This window comes from Portunus trituberculatus, chromosome 27 (assembly GCF_017591435.1).
Source record: "Portunus trituberculatus isolate SZX2019 chromosome 27, ASM1759143v1, whole genome shotgun sequence".
In the NCBI taxonomy this organism is placed as follows: Eukaryota; Metazoa; Arthropoda; class Malacostraca; order Decapoda; family Portunidae; genus Portunus; species Portunus trituberculatus.
In genome coordinates, this window is record NC_059281.1 from 17715998 (window position 1) to 17731765 (window position 15768).

The 15768-nt window shown below is 40.0% G+C and overlaps 1 protein-coding gene across 1 annotated transcript in view; it reads right to left on the reverse strand.

Moving 5' to 3' along the window:
• Positions 1-15768, reverse strand: part of LOC123509637 (glutamate receptor ionotropic, kainate 2-like) — a 75034-nt gene that overhangs the window by 42602 nt on the left and 16664 nt on the right. Inside the window, exon 3 of the mRNA XM_045264073.1 lies at positions 1610-1771. Within this exon, the coding sequence (XP_045120008.1) occupies positions 1610-1771 (162 nt within the window). The remainder of the gene's footprint in view (positions 1-1609; positions 1772-15768) is intronic.

Consider the following 15768-nt stretch of genomic DNA (forward strand, 5'->3'; position numbering starts at 1 on the left):
CCTTAATTATTTTGCAATCTACCGTTCACTCTTCCCTTAAAGCTGTTCTCTACACTACTGTCTGCGTTAATTATATTCCGTGGTCGTAAAGAAGAGTTGGTCGATCCGGTGCAGGTACTCATTTGCAGCACAAGAGCTTAGACCTTCAATACATCGTTGGGTTTCCTTTGTACTTTGCATGTAAAATTAATAATATTGCATAAATTTCTCATCACATTGCTTCGTCTCTTTTTTCTCTCCGCCATCACAAACAGCACATGCTAACGAAGTTGTGTCTGTCATAGCATTTGCATAAGTACATCAGAACATAGCCATACGCTAACCCTTGATGTTAACAAACGAGGTGCACTAAATCTTTTGGGTACTAGTAGTGGTGGTGGTGCTGCTGCTCCTACTCCTACTACTCTAACTCCTCCTCCTCCTACTCCTATCTCAGTCCTACTTCTACTCCTATTCCTACTCCTACTATTGATAGTGTTATATCTGTGTTAATTATTTCTCTAATATACTTTTAGGTTCTTTCAGTCACGTACGTCAGTTTTAAGCTAGTGTTTGAAATGCTAGGTTGCACACGTTCACAATCGTTGTATATCTGCTATCCAGAGGAGCACCGTATTTTATGAGTGTCTGCTCCATGATTTATGTGTGTGTGGATTCAGTAATTTGCAACATTAATTCATACATGTTTCACCAGACGCTATAAACATTAACAATAGCACTAACCATTAACATTACTTATATCAGTATTTGCAGCAGGCTTGGCGCTCTGCACGATATCTATCTGTCTATCTATCTATTCTATCTATCTATCTATCTATCTATCTATCTATCTATCTATCTATCTATCTATCTATCTATCTATCTATCTATATATCTATTTATCTATCTATCTGTCTGTCTGTCTACTGATTAAGTACTTATTTAACAGACAAATTTGTAAGTGTATATATATATATATATATATATATATATATATATATATATATATATATATATATATATATATATATATATATATATATATATATATATATATATATATATATATATATATATATATATATATATATATATATATATATATATATATATATATATATATATTTATATTGTACGTTATCATACGATACTTTTGATACGTTATTGTTTGAAGCATATTCGTGAATCATTACATTAGTGTACATTGCTTTTACTTTGTTCTTAGTTGTAAGTCAAACAGTGATGTAATCTGTTGTATGAACACACACACACACACACACACACACACACACACACACACACACACACACACACACACACACACACACACACACACACACACACACACGATAGATTGATAGATGGATAAATATATAGATAGATAGAACAATAGATAGATATATTGATAGATAGGTAGGTAGATAGATATTTTGATTGATTGATAGATGATGAATAGATAGATACATAGATAGATAGATAAATAGATAGATAGATAGATAGAGAGAGAGAGAGAGAGAGAGAGAGAGAGAGAGAGAGAGAGAGAGAGAGAGAGAGAGAGAGAGAGAAAGGAATGAGGGCAGAAAGAGTGCAGGTATCGACAACCACACCTCCACCTTTATCCTCGCCTCACCTTTCTTGGAGGCGTGGAAGGAGTCGTCGCGAGGCACGTACTGGATGTCGTACACGAGCGTTGTGTTGGGTAGCAGTGTGGCATCTTTGTTTATCCGATACACAGCGTACTTGAAGGCTAACTCCGTGGGCCCCTCGCGCTGGTCCGCCGTGAACATAGCACCTGGAGGGGAGACAAGGCAGAGTAAATACTACATGAAAGGTGACAGAAGGTTTGGTACATAATGTTGACTTTATTAATTCATCACATGACACTTGCTGATTGATTGGACATGTTTCTTATCGTTTTTTTTTTTTTTTTATCCTTGTCAGTGTATTAGGGAACATTAAAATGCTCTATTACATTATAGTGTAAAGGAGTTGTAATTCGAACATTTGATGAAGGTTAGTGTGTGTGTGTGTGTGTGTGTGTGTGTGTGTGTGTGTGTGTGTGTGTGTGTGTGTGTGTGTGTGTGTGTGTGTGTGTGTGTGTGTGTGTGTGTGTGTGTGTGTGTACGACCTTGCAAGCGAGAAAGGAATACAAGAAAAATACACGTGTGATTTGCCAGTTGAGGAAAATCGTGTTATGTATGCTTGTCACACACACACACACACACACACACACACACACACACACACACACACACACACACACACATTAATACATACAGAAGCAATACACATCTAGTCGTGTGGGGAGCAGAATCAGCAAAGGGTGAACACTTTTTTTTTTCTTTTTTTGGCGTCACATACACCTCTCTTGGTGTTTGAGATATTTACCATTGTTGCTATTTCTACGCAACGGAAAATTAAAATGATTGTAGTTTTTGTTAGTAATAGGGTTATTATTAGTAGTATCACTGTTATTATCATTTGGCTTTTGAGGGAGAAGACTGTCATAGTGTGGCCGGGCTGCAAGAATATTGACGCAGTATTGTTTACACATCACGGAGGGTGGCTAAAAGGGGCGCAGCGAGGGGACTGGAAAAGCTGCCTCACTGGGACAAAACACCTCGTCGTACTGCCTCATTTTTTGGCGTTATCGCTGTGAAATATGCACACTCACCCACACCACTCCACTATTTCACCACTATAGTATACAGAAACCAAACAAAATCTTCACCATGGATAGATATACGCACCCACACCACACCACTCCACTATTTCACCACTATAGTATACAAAAACCAAGCACAATCTTCACATTTCTCTTTTAATCTTCCACTTTGCATCTTCCTTTTCAACTAACATCAGAACCATACCATGACCTACCTTTCCAACAATGCTATTTCCCCTGCTTCACCCACACTCCACCTTCCTCTCCTGCACTTCCCCTCCAACACCTCCCCGACACCCTACCCTGCCCTATTCCAGAACGTGGAGAACCAAAGTAAAAGTTCAGATACATATCCGATGTATCAGAGCGAAGGAAGGGGAGAGGAGCGAGAGGATGTGAGAAGGAAAGGTAAGAGGAAGCTTAAGGAAATAGACTGAGGAGGGAGGGAGAGTTTGAGGGAGGGAGGGAGGATGGAAAGGAGGGTGAAATGGAAGGAGGAGGAGGAGGAGAGAGGAGGAGGAGAAGGAAAGGAAAGGAAACGGGTGTGTTTATTTATTTATTGAGAGAGAGAGAGAGAGAGAGAGAGAGAGAGAGAGAGAGAGAGAGAGAGAGAGAGAGAGAGAGAGAGAGAGAGAGAGAGAGAGAGAGAGAGAGAGAGAGAGATTTTTTGTTGCATTCTAAAACTTTTCTTTTAATCTACGTTGCTTCTTTTTTACGCTATTCTTGAATATTTTTCTTGGAATACGTTCCTCCTCCTCCTCTTCCTCCTCTTCTTCCTCCTCCTCCTCCTCCTCCTCCTCCTCCTCCTCCTCCTCCTCCTCCTCCTCCTCCTCCTCCATACCCATCATCAAAAGACTGAGGATTCAGCTTATGTGGCAAATTCGCTCTTTTTTCCCCAATCTTATTCCTTTTTCTTTCTTGCCATTCTAATTTCATTCACGTAGCAAAGAAAGACGAGAATGTGTAGAAAAAAAGTATATATTGTACGTGTACGTAGAAGAAAGATGAACAAAAAGCAGTGATGCAAAAATATAACACGGAGTGGATTCAACACAAAAATAAGAATACAAAACAGATGTGTTGATGAAATGGAACTGTGCACACAAACAGTGTTTTTTACCATACATTCATTTGCATTTAGAGAGAGAGAGAGAGAGAGAGAGAGAGAGAGAGAGAGAGAGAGAGAGAGAGAGTATCTGTATAACCTCTGAATAACCCATCTCTCTTTATTTCAACACCTACAAAAGAAGAATGAAAGAAATGCCTCACTTTTGATCTTTTTATTGTCTCAGAATGGGGTAATGTAAAGACCTGTGTTGTTTAATGCCTGAAAACTATCTAGCCCTCGTTTATCTACTCGACACAACTCTCTAGACAACATCCCCTTATTATTCACTAACAATCAAGTACCGTAACACTTTCACTAAAAATCACATCAAGAAGTTTCACATCCTTTCTCTTCCTGCAACATCTTTCATAAAATTTGGTGTTCTGTGTTAATTCCGCCATTACTTTTCCTCCTAGTAGTTGTTTATTGTATACAGGTGCCTTATCCGTCCATGTATGGAGTACTAATGGACGTATAAGGAGGATCAATACAGCTGAATTAAATAGGTGGGATTTAAAAGATTTTCGTCTTATCAGTTACCCTCTAGAAGACTATTCTGTTTCTCTCATTCACTAAATCAATACTGGATATTTTACTCTCTTCTGTCGCTATTGCAATGGTTACTGCTCTTCAGAACAAGCTCAAAACATGCCTCCCTCCTTTCATGGTCTCACTGCATTTCCACTCTCGCATTCTTTGAAATACTGAACCTCTGTGTTTCATCCTCACCATGACTTGAATTGTTAGAAAATAATATCGTGGAATTTCAGATAAAAAGCTTCTCTCCATTTTTGCCCTCTTTTTTTTTTTTTTTGTTTTTGTTTTAGGAACGCCATTTAAACAGGTAATTATGAATCAATTTTTTCTATACAGCCGATATTTTTATTATTATGGTCATCATCTTCATATTTTCCAATTAATTTAAGCAATACCATCACTCACTGAGAAGAATGACACGAAGAGCTCTTATCCAGCCATAAACAAGAATAAATAGATGTAGTTAAAAGAATTAATAAAGGGAAATAATGAGGGAGCGAAGGTAATTACACGTCTTCTGTGACTGATGATATTGACTTGCTTTCCTCCTTCCCTCCCTCTCGTTGTTCCTCCTCCAGCTCCTTCACACAAACCTAGCTCGCCACCTCGCCCTCCTGCTCTTTTCTCTCAATCCTCCTACTCATTTTCCTCTTCATCCGCCCACCGCCTCTTTCCATTCTCATCCCATTTCTTTTAAAATTTCTTCCGCCCAAAGAAGAAAGCAACAGGAGATGATTGCATCGCCCAGAGAGAGAGAGAGAGAGAGAGAGAGAGAGAGAGAGAGAGAGAGAGAGAGAGAGAGAGAGAGAGAGATTATTAAAAAAGCAAATACTGATAATGACAGCTTAATTGGGACTGCTAAAATATATGTATGATGAGAAGGACGAAATCAGGAAGAGAATAATGAGAAAACTGACGAATGAGAGGAAGAAGAGGAAGAGGAGAGGAGGAGGAGGAGGAGGAGGAGGAGGAGGAGGAGGAGGAGCATAATTAAGTAAACCCAAACCACAACTGACTCGTATAATAGCTCAATACAGAGAGAGAGAGAGAGAGAGAGAGAGAGAGAGAGAGAGAGAGAGAGAGAGAGAGAGAGAGAGAGAGAGAGTTTTTCTAATTACACAACGCCATTTGATATCGGGGAATTTTATTAATGACTCAATTATTGCCATCCTGTAAATATTCTGATGGAAAGTAGACATTATTATTATTGTTGTTGTTCTTGACGTTATCAATGGTGGGGGTGGTGGTGTTGGTGGTAGTAGTAGTAGTAGTAGTAGTAGTAGTAGTGTTTGTTTATCACTATTCAATCAATCACCACTATCTTTCTCACGTGCTAAACTTAAGATAACACATATTTAACCTTCCCAGAGAGAGAGAGAGAGAGAGAGAGAGAGAGAGAGAGACACTACACAGAAACTCCACTAGGCAACACAGACACCCCACGAGAACACACAATACACACAACACACTCCCCCTCGCTGCTCAGACGGAACACAAACCGCTCACTGCCAATGGAAAATCTTAGAGGCTGGAGTGAGATTCCAGTAAACAGCAAGTGGGATTTTCCTTGAGCTTGTGAGCGGTATATATGTGTGTGTGTGTGTGTGTGTGTGTGTGTGTGTGTGTGTGTGTGTGTGTGTGAATTATTTAGATGTTTTTACAGTTTCATTACATATTTATTTTAAGAGTATTTGTTATCACTTCAAATCTATAGGTCGAGGAGAGAGAGAGAGAGAGAGAGAGAGAGAGAGAGAGAGAGAGAGAGAGAGAGGGACAGGAGGATAAAAAAGTCGGACAGAAAGGGTGGAGGGAAGGATGAGCGAGGGAGCAGGGAAAGTGAACCGAAGGTGACGGAGGTTCATCGATTTTGTAATTCATCAGTCATTTTAGGCTCTTCTCTCTCTCTCTCTCTCTCTCTCTCTCTCTCTCTCTCTCTCTCTCTCTCTCTTTCCAATTACCTGTCTATCAATCTATCTATTCACTTTTCCCTCCTTTTCTTTTCTCACTAAAAGTTATAAAGAGCATCCATCTTATCAATAAAACTCTCAAACTAGGGATAATCCATCAAAAGACCTCGTGAAAACAAACTTAATACAACATAGTTCATCGTTTTAAACCCTTACTGAAGAATTCTTTCCTCTATTACTGATCCGTGTTCACTGAAAAACATAAGCGGTATCCAGAAAGCGATGGAAAATTATGCAGAATCAGGTGAAGTCGTTGTTAGAATACACTCATATTGCCCGCAGTGGTGTGAGTAATGTGCAGGTTTTCATGTTATATGTTTGATGTGTGTTATGGAGAAACTTTATCTGAATGAATGAGATAAATTGTGTTATAATACTATTTGGTTCTTTGCTGGAAGTCTCGGAAAATTCAGACGTGTAGCAGATTCATATGACTTAAAACTCTATGATAAACTTTGAATATTTGGGGAATGAATGTAAATCTCTCTCTCTCTCTCTCTCTCTCTCTCTCTCTCTCTCTCTCTCTCTCTCTCTCTCTCTCTCTCTCTCTCTCTCAGTCTATTGCTTTTCTTTCACTTAATGATAGCTGTGCAAGAAATAGCGTATTGTTCCTTTCTCTTTCCGTCTCCACTCACCGACTTATTCATTCATTTCTTCCTCTTAATTTTGTTTTCTGATTTTTCGTCCTCCTGCTGCTGCTCTTCTAATTACGTGCTTCATTTCTACTGTGCTTTAAGACTTTCAAGTTTTTTTTCTCTTTTCTATCTCACAAGTGTGTGTGTGTGTGTGTGTGTGTGTGTGTGTGTGTGTGTGTGTGTGTGTGTGTGTGTGTGTGTGTGTGTGTGTGTGTGTGTGTCTAGACGAGCTCTAGTTTCTCATTCCTTCCAATCCCTCTCCTTTTCTCCTTCCCGTCACAATTAAAGCGTAAGGGAACGTCACATTAGCAATTCAATTCAAATCTCCGACAAAACTCCGGCAATATAGATGACACACACACAGGACACTATGGAATGAGGCATAAAAGAGGAGAGGAGGAGGAGGAGGAGGAGGAGGAGGAGGAGGAGGAGGAGGAGGAGGAGGAGGAGGAGGAGGAGGAGGAGGAGGAGGAGGAGGAGGAGGAGGAGGAGGAGGAGGAGGAGGAGGAGGAGGAGGAGGAGGAGAAAGGAAGAAATGTGAAAGAAGAGTAATTCCTTAGAGCCACGTTTGTAAAATTCAGGCTGTTTTTTTGAAGCATCATTTTTACTTCTTCCTCCTCCTCATCCTCTACTTCTTACCTTTGTTTCCCCACCTCCTATCCTTCCTCACGCTCTTTCTCCTCCTCCACCTTCGTGTTTTCCTTTTCGAAATCCTGTTACCACTATCACTTTCCCTCCTTTTCCTCTTTCCTTTGCACACTTATTACTTTCTATGCACTTCCTTCCTCCCTTAATCTCTCCTCTCCTCTAACAATCTTCAGAACTTCCTTGTCTTGAATTAGACTCAGAGGAGGCTGGTGAGCTTGAGTAGAAAGGAGAAGGAACGGGAGATGAAGCAGAAACAGAAACAGAAAGAAGAAAAGAAGGCAAAGAAGAAGAAAGAAGAGGAGGAGGAGGATGGTAAGGTGAATTAAATAGGTGTAGGAAAAGAAAGAGGAAAAGAAGGAGGGAGAGGACAAGGGCATGGAGGAGAGAAAAAAAAAGAGAGGTTGGAGGAGGCCAAGGTAACAGTGGCAGTGGTGGCTGGTAAAAGAAAAAAAGAAACAGGAGGAAAATGAAAAGGTGGAATTTTGAGGAAACAACCTTACATTTCAACGAGATAAAGGAAGAGGGGATGGAGTAATGAAAGGAGAGGAATTACACCATTATGAAGATATGGTGGAAAAAAAATAGAACCTTGAAAAGAAGAAAAAGTGATGTGTTGGTGAGAAAATGAAAATAAAAAGTTGTCTACATTCAGAACGGTGCATTTTTTCTCTCTTTTCTTAAAGAGAGAGAGAGAGAGAGAGAGAGAGAGAGAGAGAGAGAGAGAGAGAGAGAGAGAGAGAGATTATAAGTATAGCATATAAACATTTACGAATATTCAGGATTTACTAGTTGCAATTAATAACATCAACCATTAACAATGCAATATAAAGTTGAAGAAGATATTCTCACACTGAAAACTACTTAGAACTACTTGCAATACCTCTGCCACCCCCTTTTACCTCACCACTATCATTTCCTCATACTAACATCACCTTCACCACCTCCATCACTGCTATCTTACGGAACTAATACAGTATTCATGTCCATCTACTGCCTCACTCAACCAGTCGCTAAGGTAACCGCGTATATCACCTTCTCTTGCCTCTTCCTGTCACTTCTCGTATATCGTTCTCTTAGTCCTACCACGGTCCTTGCCCTCGCTTCCGTACTCCCACTCCGCTGACCGCTTCTGACCACCGAGGGAAGACAAACTGAATTATCTCCATCTCTTATCCTAAGCCACGGTGTCCAATAGGTGTCAGATCTCATCCCGGATACATGATAGTTTTATTGTACAGTTTCTCTTATTGTTATTGGGGTTACTGTGGTGGTGGTGGTAGTAATAGTAGTAGTAGTAGTAGTAGTTGTAGTTGTTGTTATTATTGTTGTTGTTGTTGTTGTTGTTGTTGTTGTTGTTGTTGTAGTAGTAATAGTAGTAGTTTTTCCTTGGTGTTGCTGTGTAGTAGTAGTAGTAGTAGTAGTAGTAGTAGTAGTAGTAGTAGTAGTAGTAGTAGTAGTAGTAGTAGTAGTAGTAGTAGTAGTAGTAGTAGTAGTAGTAGTAGTAGTAGTAGTAGTAGTAGTAGTAGTAGTAGTAGTAGTTTTTTCCCTTGGTGTTGCTGTGGTAGTAGGAGTAGTAGTAGTAGTAGTAATAGTAGTAGTAGTAGTAGTAGTAGTAGTAGTAGTAGTAGTAGTAGTAGTAGTAGTAGTAGTAATGGTGGTGGTGGTAGTAGTTATTGTTCTTGTGAGTATTAGAAACTTACTGTTCGCCATCATCATCATCATCATCATCACCATCATCATCATCATCATCATCATCATCATCATCAGAATTGTTGCCACCCTGTTTGTTGGTTTAGCCTGATATCTGATGAATGATGCTTTTAAGATATTTGCAAGCATTTTTCCCTTTTTTGCAAGTGAACACATAAACTTTCAATAAATATCAGGCCTTGAATTAAATTGTAAGCACTTCCTCACTCACGGCCGCTTCAAAACTCTTGCTTCAGGTCTTTTTACAATCCATTTTTATTTCTTCTTATTTTGTTTATAATGGTATTTCGTAAAGTATGATTCCTCTTTTTTTTTTTGTAATCAACTTCATCTGCATATGTGTGTGTGTGTGTGTGTGTGTGTGTGTGTGTGTGTGTGTGTGTGTGTGTGTGTGTGTGTGTGTGTGTGTGTGTGTGTGTGTGTGTCTATTTCTCGTTAATAAATTCATGATATTCTAGTTATGGATATATCTTTTAACAGAACATTCATTTCACTGACGCTTTAAATATACGTATATTCTTATGCCTCTATGAATTTCTGTCTTTTAACATGTAGCACGTAGTTGTGATAGTCTTTAAATCCAGGATAAAACCTTTGCAAGTAACGTTATTGCCTGGTCATACTGGATTTGTATAAAGTTTGCTAGAGAGGTGAATCTTTTTTATTTCATGTAACGTATGCTGTCTCGGAAAATTGTAGAAGTCAGGTTTGGAGGAGAAGGATATGCTGATCTATGCTGTTGATTTATGCTGTCTCGGAAAATTGTAGAAGTCACGTTTGGAGGAGAAGAATATGCTGATTTATGCTGTTGATTTATGCTGTCTCGGAAAATTGTAGAAGTCACGTTTGGAGGAGAAGGATATGTTGTAACGTATGCTGTCTCCGGAAATTGATGAAGTCACGTTTGGAGGAGAAGGATATACATTAATGATCATTGATAGAAATTAACTGTGCGTGTATTACAGAGCACTAGAAGGAACAATTAGTAAAGGAGTCAGGAAACTATATTGAAGATTACTGAACAAAATAAAATCCAATATAGCATTACCTACAATCACAAATAGTGAAAGCCTGAATAGTATTGCTAGTGACTATGAGATACAACCCTAGATTAAAGTTTAAAGTAAAGATTTCAATGTGGAACCAACAGTATCATATGCCGCGCTCCGATTAATAATAGAGAGACAACCAAGGACTCCTACCAATTGTCTAAAGCCTTCTGTACCGTAGATTGTGAGCTGAAACTAATAGGGCGTCGTTTGTACCTAATTCCTCCCGAAAGCCAAACCGGTATGGGGCAGCTGTGTTATAAAGATTAAGGCAAGAGATAGATAGATAGATACATAGATTGATAGAGAGAGAGAGAGAGAGAGAGAGAGAGAGAGAGAGAGAGAGAGAGAGAGAGAGAGAGAGAAAATTTACTAAGCATTCTGATAGGGGAAAAAAATATGACATTCCAGATCGCTTCACCCACCTTCTCCGCCTCCGCCTTCGCCCTGTGCCGCGCCTTTTTCACGCCCGGCACGTACCAGATAACAAACAAGTGGCTAACATTTTCTGGGGTCAATACAGGTTTAATTGACTCCCTTGTCTTATACTGAAAGGATCGTAATAGAGTTGTGATCGACCTTCTATGGCACTTTGATGACTCTCTCTCTCTCTCTCTCTCTCTCTCTCTCTCTCTCTCTCTCTCTCTCTCTGTGTCCCCTTTCACAAGCTCTACCTTTTATTGTTAGTTATATCGTTCATTCCTCACTCCCATCTCTCTCTCTCTCTCTCTCTCTCTCTCTCTCTCTCTCTCTCTCTCTCTCTCTCTCTCTCTCTCTCTCTCTCTCTCTCTCTCTCTCTCTCTCTCTCTCTCTCTCTTTATTAACCCTAGTCACATATTTTTTCGCCTCTCCCCTCACCTGCCTGCCTTGATCGTGTCTACCAGTGTAGTTGCATCGTTTTCCCCAGCGAGACACAGTCCTTTGTATGTCTTCTTTCTATATCTATTGATCTGCACCGCCCTGCCCTTCCATTCTACTCTCTCTTCCTATTCATTCATTACCAATTCTCTTACTTTTCCAGTGTCTCCAATGTATTTCAGCAGATTCATTTAAACAAACACTCAAATACACACATACACACACGCACATGTTCATAATCAACAAATAAATTTAAATAGATGGACCAGAGAATAATGTCCTGACTAAACCGTAAAGCAGAGTTATTTGTCTCTCACCTGATTTCTCTAGGGAGTGACGGGAGGCAGGTAATGGGCTGGGCTGGATTACAGGATCAGTGGGAAAGACACGCGTGTGTGTTGTAATACTTTTCAATTCACTCAAATCTCTCACTCATGCCAGTATGAACACAAGGACGACCAGTGACACACATTCCAGTGAACGATGATATTCAGGAAATGAAAATCGAGTCAATACCGAGAACAACTTCATCACCGTCATTGTGGAGGAAATTCTCAGGACGAACATTGACAGAATATAATAAAACAATTGTTCGTAGCCTTTTGCAATGCTACTGGTGTCACCACGCCGCTCAAAAGTTTGAATATTAAAGTATTTAAGAGGAAATAATAGATGTTATTCTACTGCAGTGAACGATAATCAAGATGAAGATTAACTTACAGTATATCCGTATCATGTGTAATAATGATAGTAAAAATAATAGTTACAATTAAGATGGTGATTATGGTAATAACAGCAATAATGTGGCATGTTGATTTATGCTACGCAGGGAGCTGACAGCACAGGCACCGTGCGTTGTGCTGTCACACGTTCTGCTGCAGGCGATCAGTGCGGGAAAAGCGGTTTGTGTGAGGACATGCCTTGTTGACACTATTGTGCGACTTTCCTACCGTGCACAAAATAGACTGATATATATATATATATATATATATATATATATATATATATATATATATATATATATATATATATATATATATATATATATATATATATATATATATATATATATATATATATATATATATATATATATATATATATATATATATATATATATATATATATATATATATATATATATATATATATATATATATATATATATATATATATATATATATGATGAATTGATATATTAATTAAAAACGTTAGTACAGGGCGAGCCTTACAGCCATGATGATCATTGGTATTAATGATCCCTTTATATCAGTGGTATTTTCGTCTATGGGAAGACCATAGAATTTATAAATTAACTAAATTTAATTAGTCCGTAGACACGGTGTCTGTTTGGCCATGCAAATTCCCTTGCAGCGTAGACTTGCCTCTCGCATGTAGTGCTAAACTGGGCGTCGCCGTGCTGGCCACAGAAAGTTTCCATTTACGCTGTGCTTTCTTTCTAACATCCAGTTCCTTAAAGACATATGAGTCACTCTCTGTTTGACGTCCCCTTGAGAAAACGCTGGGGTGCTAAGTAAAGTCACCGATTTTGTGCACCTGTGCACTGTGCGAAGGCAGCGTGGACGAGGGAAAAACATTCTTCTGAAGACACGCCCTAACACTATACTAGGGCCAGGAAGTCTCTACCGGAGAGAGAGGAGGAAGTCTCTACCAGAGAGAGAGTGTTGGGTGAAGGGGAAAGGGTTGAAAAAGAGGGCTGATGATGGCAAGGGTAAGGCTGCAACGCACTGGTGGCAAGGAAAGACAAGGTGTGGACCAAGTGGGGCAGGTCAGGTGAATGAAGCCTTAATGTCAAGTGTTGTGTGTGTTTACCAGATCACATGACTACACCAGCGTGCACCAGGTGAGAGGCAACACGCGCCACTACTGAAAATATAAAATGGGACTGGCAGACTTGGTGGTTGAGACTGAATTGATCGTGAAATGTGGAGCTGCAAGTGTGAAGAGCAATGGGATGCGGAAGGTCAATCAATGCAAGATTCCCGTGAGTGGCTGGAGGAGCAACAGAGAAGGTGTTACGGATCGGATGGGAGGCGAGGGAGGAGAGGCTCTTGAATGGAAGCCCTAGCAAGGTTCGGGACGCGGGGGAATAATTAGCTTATGCCTGTTACCTGTCGCAGCTGACTGGAACCCTCCTCCTCCTCCTCCTCCTCCTCCTCCTCCTCCTCCTCCTCCTCCTCCCCACCTTCCTCCTCCTCCTCCTCCTCCTCCTCCTCCTCCTCCTCCTCCTCCTCCTCCTCTTCGTCCCCACGCTTCTACTTCTGCCCCTCCCTTAGGATTCTCTTCATTCTGTTTCACCTTTATCGCATTTTTCTTTTCTTTTTTAATTTTTCGTTTTTTTTTCTTGTAATAATAATAACAGTAAAGAAAGAATGATACTACTACTACTACTACTACTACTACTACTACTACTACTACTACTACTACTACTACTACTACTACTACTACTACTACTACTACTACTACTACTACTACTACTACTACTTGCCTTCCTCTTTCACCACTCGTCTCTTCTTCGTATTCTATTCAAATCTTTTCGTGCTGTTCCTCGGACGCCTCGTTTCCATCGCGTGTCTCCTGCTCTCTTAACATGTACACTGCTTTATACTTGTGTTCCTCCTCCTCCTCCTCCTCCTCCTCCTCCTCCTCCTCCTTTTACTGTAACTCATCCAGTTTCTCCTGTCTCAACTAAACATGCTAAGTGTCTCCCAGTCCGTCTTCACTCCTACTCCTCCTCCTCCTCCTCCTCCCACCCTAGCATATAGAGCATCTGCTTTAAGGAAAGTTCTCGTACACTCTTGGTCTTGTCATCTGTCTGTCTCTGTGTATATGTATGTATGTATATATGTTTGCAGCTCTCTCTCTCTCTCTCTCTCTCTCTCTCTCTCTCTCTCTCTCTCTCTCTCTCTCTCTCTCTCTCTCTCTCTCGATGAAATAGCGCCTCGAGTGATTTATTTATTATTTATTTTTGTTTAACCAATTAATCTGTTTATTTCCTCGGTCTTCCAGGCAACACCAGCTTGAATCTCCATCCATGGCATCATTTTCCCCTAAATTTTCCCTCCGGTCCCATTCCTTTCCACCTTTCTGCCTTGCTTCACTAATGATTTTTTCTTTAGTTTTTTTCATAAGTTCCTTTTTTCCGGGGGTGAGTTGTGGGTCTTTGTGTTTTCAGTTACTTCACCAAGATTTGTTTCTCTCTTATGTTTGCTTATAGTTAGTGAGGAAGTGGGGAGAGGTTTTTGGTTGAGATTTACACACACACACACACACACACACACACACACACACACACACACACACACACACACACACACACGTGCATCAATGTAACATACTTTATTTATTTATTTTTCCAGTACCTAAGGTTATTTCAGACGGAAGCCCTTCAACACTGAGTGACGCACAAAACAAGAATAGAGCAAGAAATTTGACAGAACGTAGATAGACATATTGAAATAGAAAACAAAAAGAGAACTACAAGAATAGATAAAAAATTACAATGATGCAACTATTCTGCGATTTTAAGGAGAGTGTTAAGTCCTTTCCATCAATCAGCAAGTCTATCTCAGTCAAGCAGCCATCCAATCAGTCACTAAATAATCCAAATGTATAAGTCACGCCATCGAACAGTCAAGGGAATTATACCTTTTATATTTATAATGTATTACAGGAAAAAAAATCTTAATTCTCGTCTATTTCAATATCACTACTTTTTCTTTTTTTTCTTTACATATATACCATGCGGGTTTTGCGCGGGAATTTATGTGCTAAAGAGGGTAATTTTGGGGTACCTCCTATCTCAAAGCTCACCCGCTAGGAAACCATTGCCCCGAGTGAGGAAGCCCAACCTACACTCGGACCGTGGATAGGATTCGAACCCGTGCGTTTGGAGACACCTCGGATCCCAAAGCACGCATGGTTCCACTGAAGATGCCCTGGAACAACACATCTGTCACTCCTAATGCCATCCAGAGGTGACCAAACCAGCAGTGCATCTCTCCTATAAATGAACAACTGGAAACATCAACCATCTACTTGCCCCCTTTTCCTCTCAATGATTTTTCTTCCCCTCAGTTTCCTGTTCTTTTCCTCTTTCATTCGCTCTCTCTCTCTCTCTCTCTCTCTCTCTCTCTCTCTCTCTCTCTCTCTCTCTCTCTCTCTCTCTCTCTCCTGCCAGTGTCCCGGAAATGAGGAAGGAGAGAGGAGGAGACTATTACCTGTCTCATTATAGGTTACGAGAGGAGAGGTTACCTGAGTACCTTATGTCAGGGAAAGGTGTCTCCCCTTACCTGTCCTGGGAGGAGAAAATTAGTAGGTGCAGAAAAGATGAAGGGCGGGCAGATATCGAGAATTACGTAACAAGAGAGAGAGAGAGAGAGAGAGAGAGAGAGAGAGAGAGAGAGAGAGAGAGAGAGGGTCGGTGAGGGAATAGGAAGGGAAAAGACTGGAGGGAAGACAGAGCGGGGAGGAAATGAAGCTGAGATGGAAATAGCGCACCGGTATTATTATTATTATTATTGTTATTGTTATTATTATTATTATTATTATTGTTGTTGTGGTTATCATTATAGTTATTATTAGTAGTAAT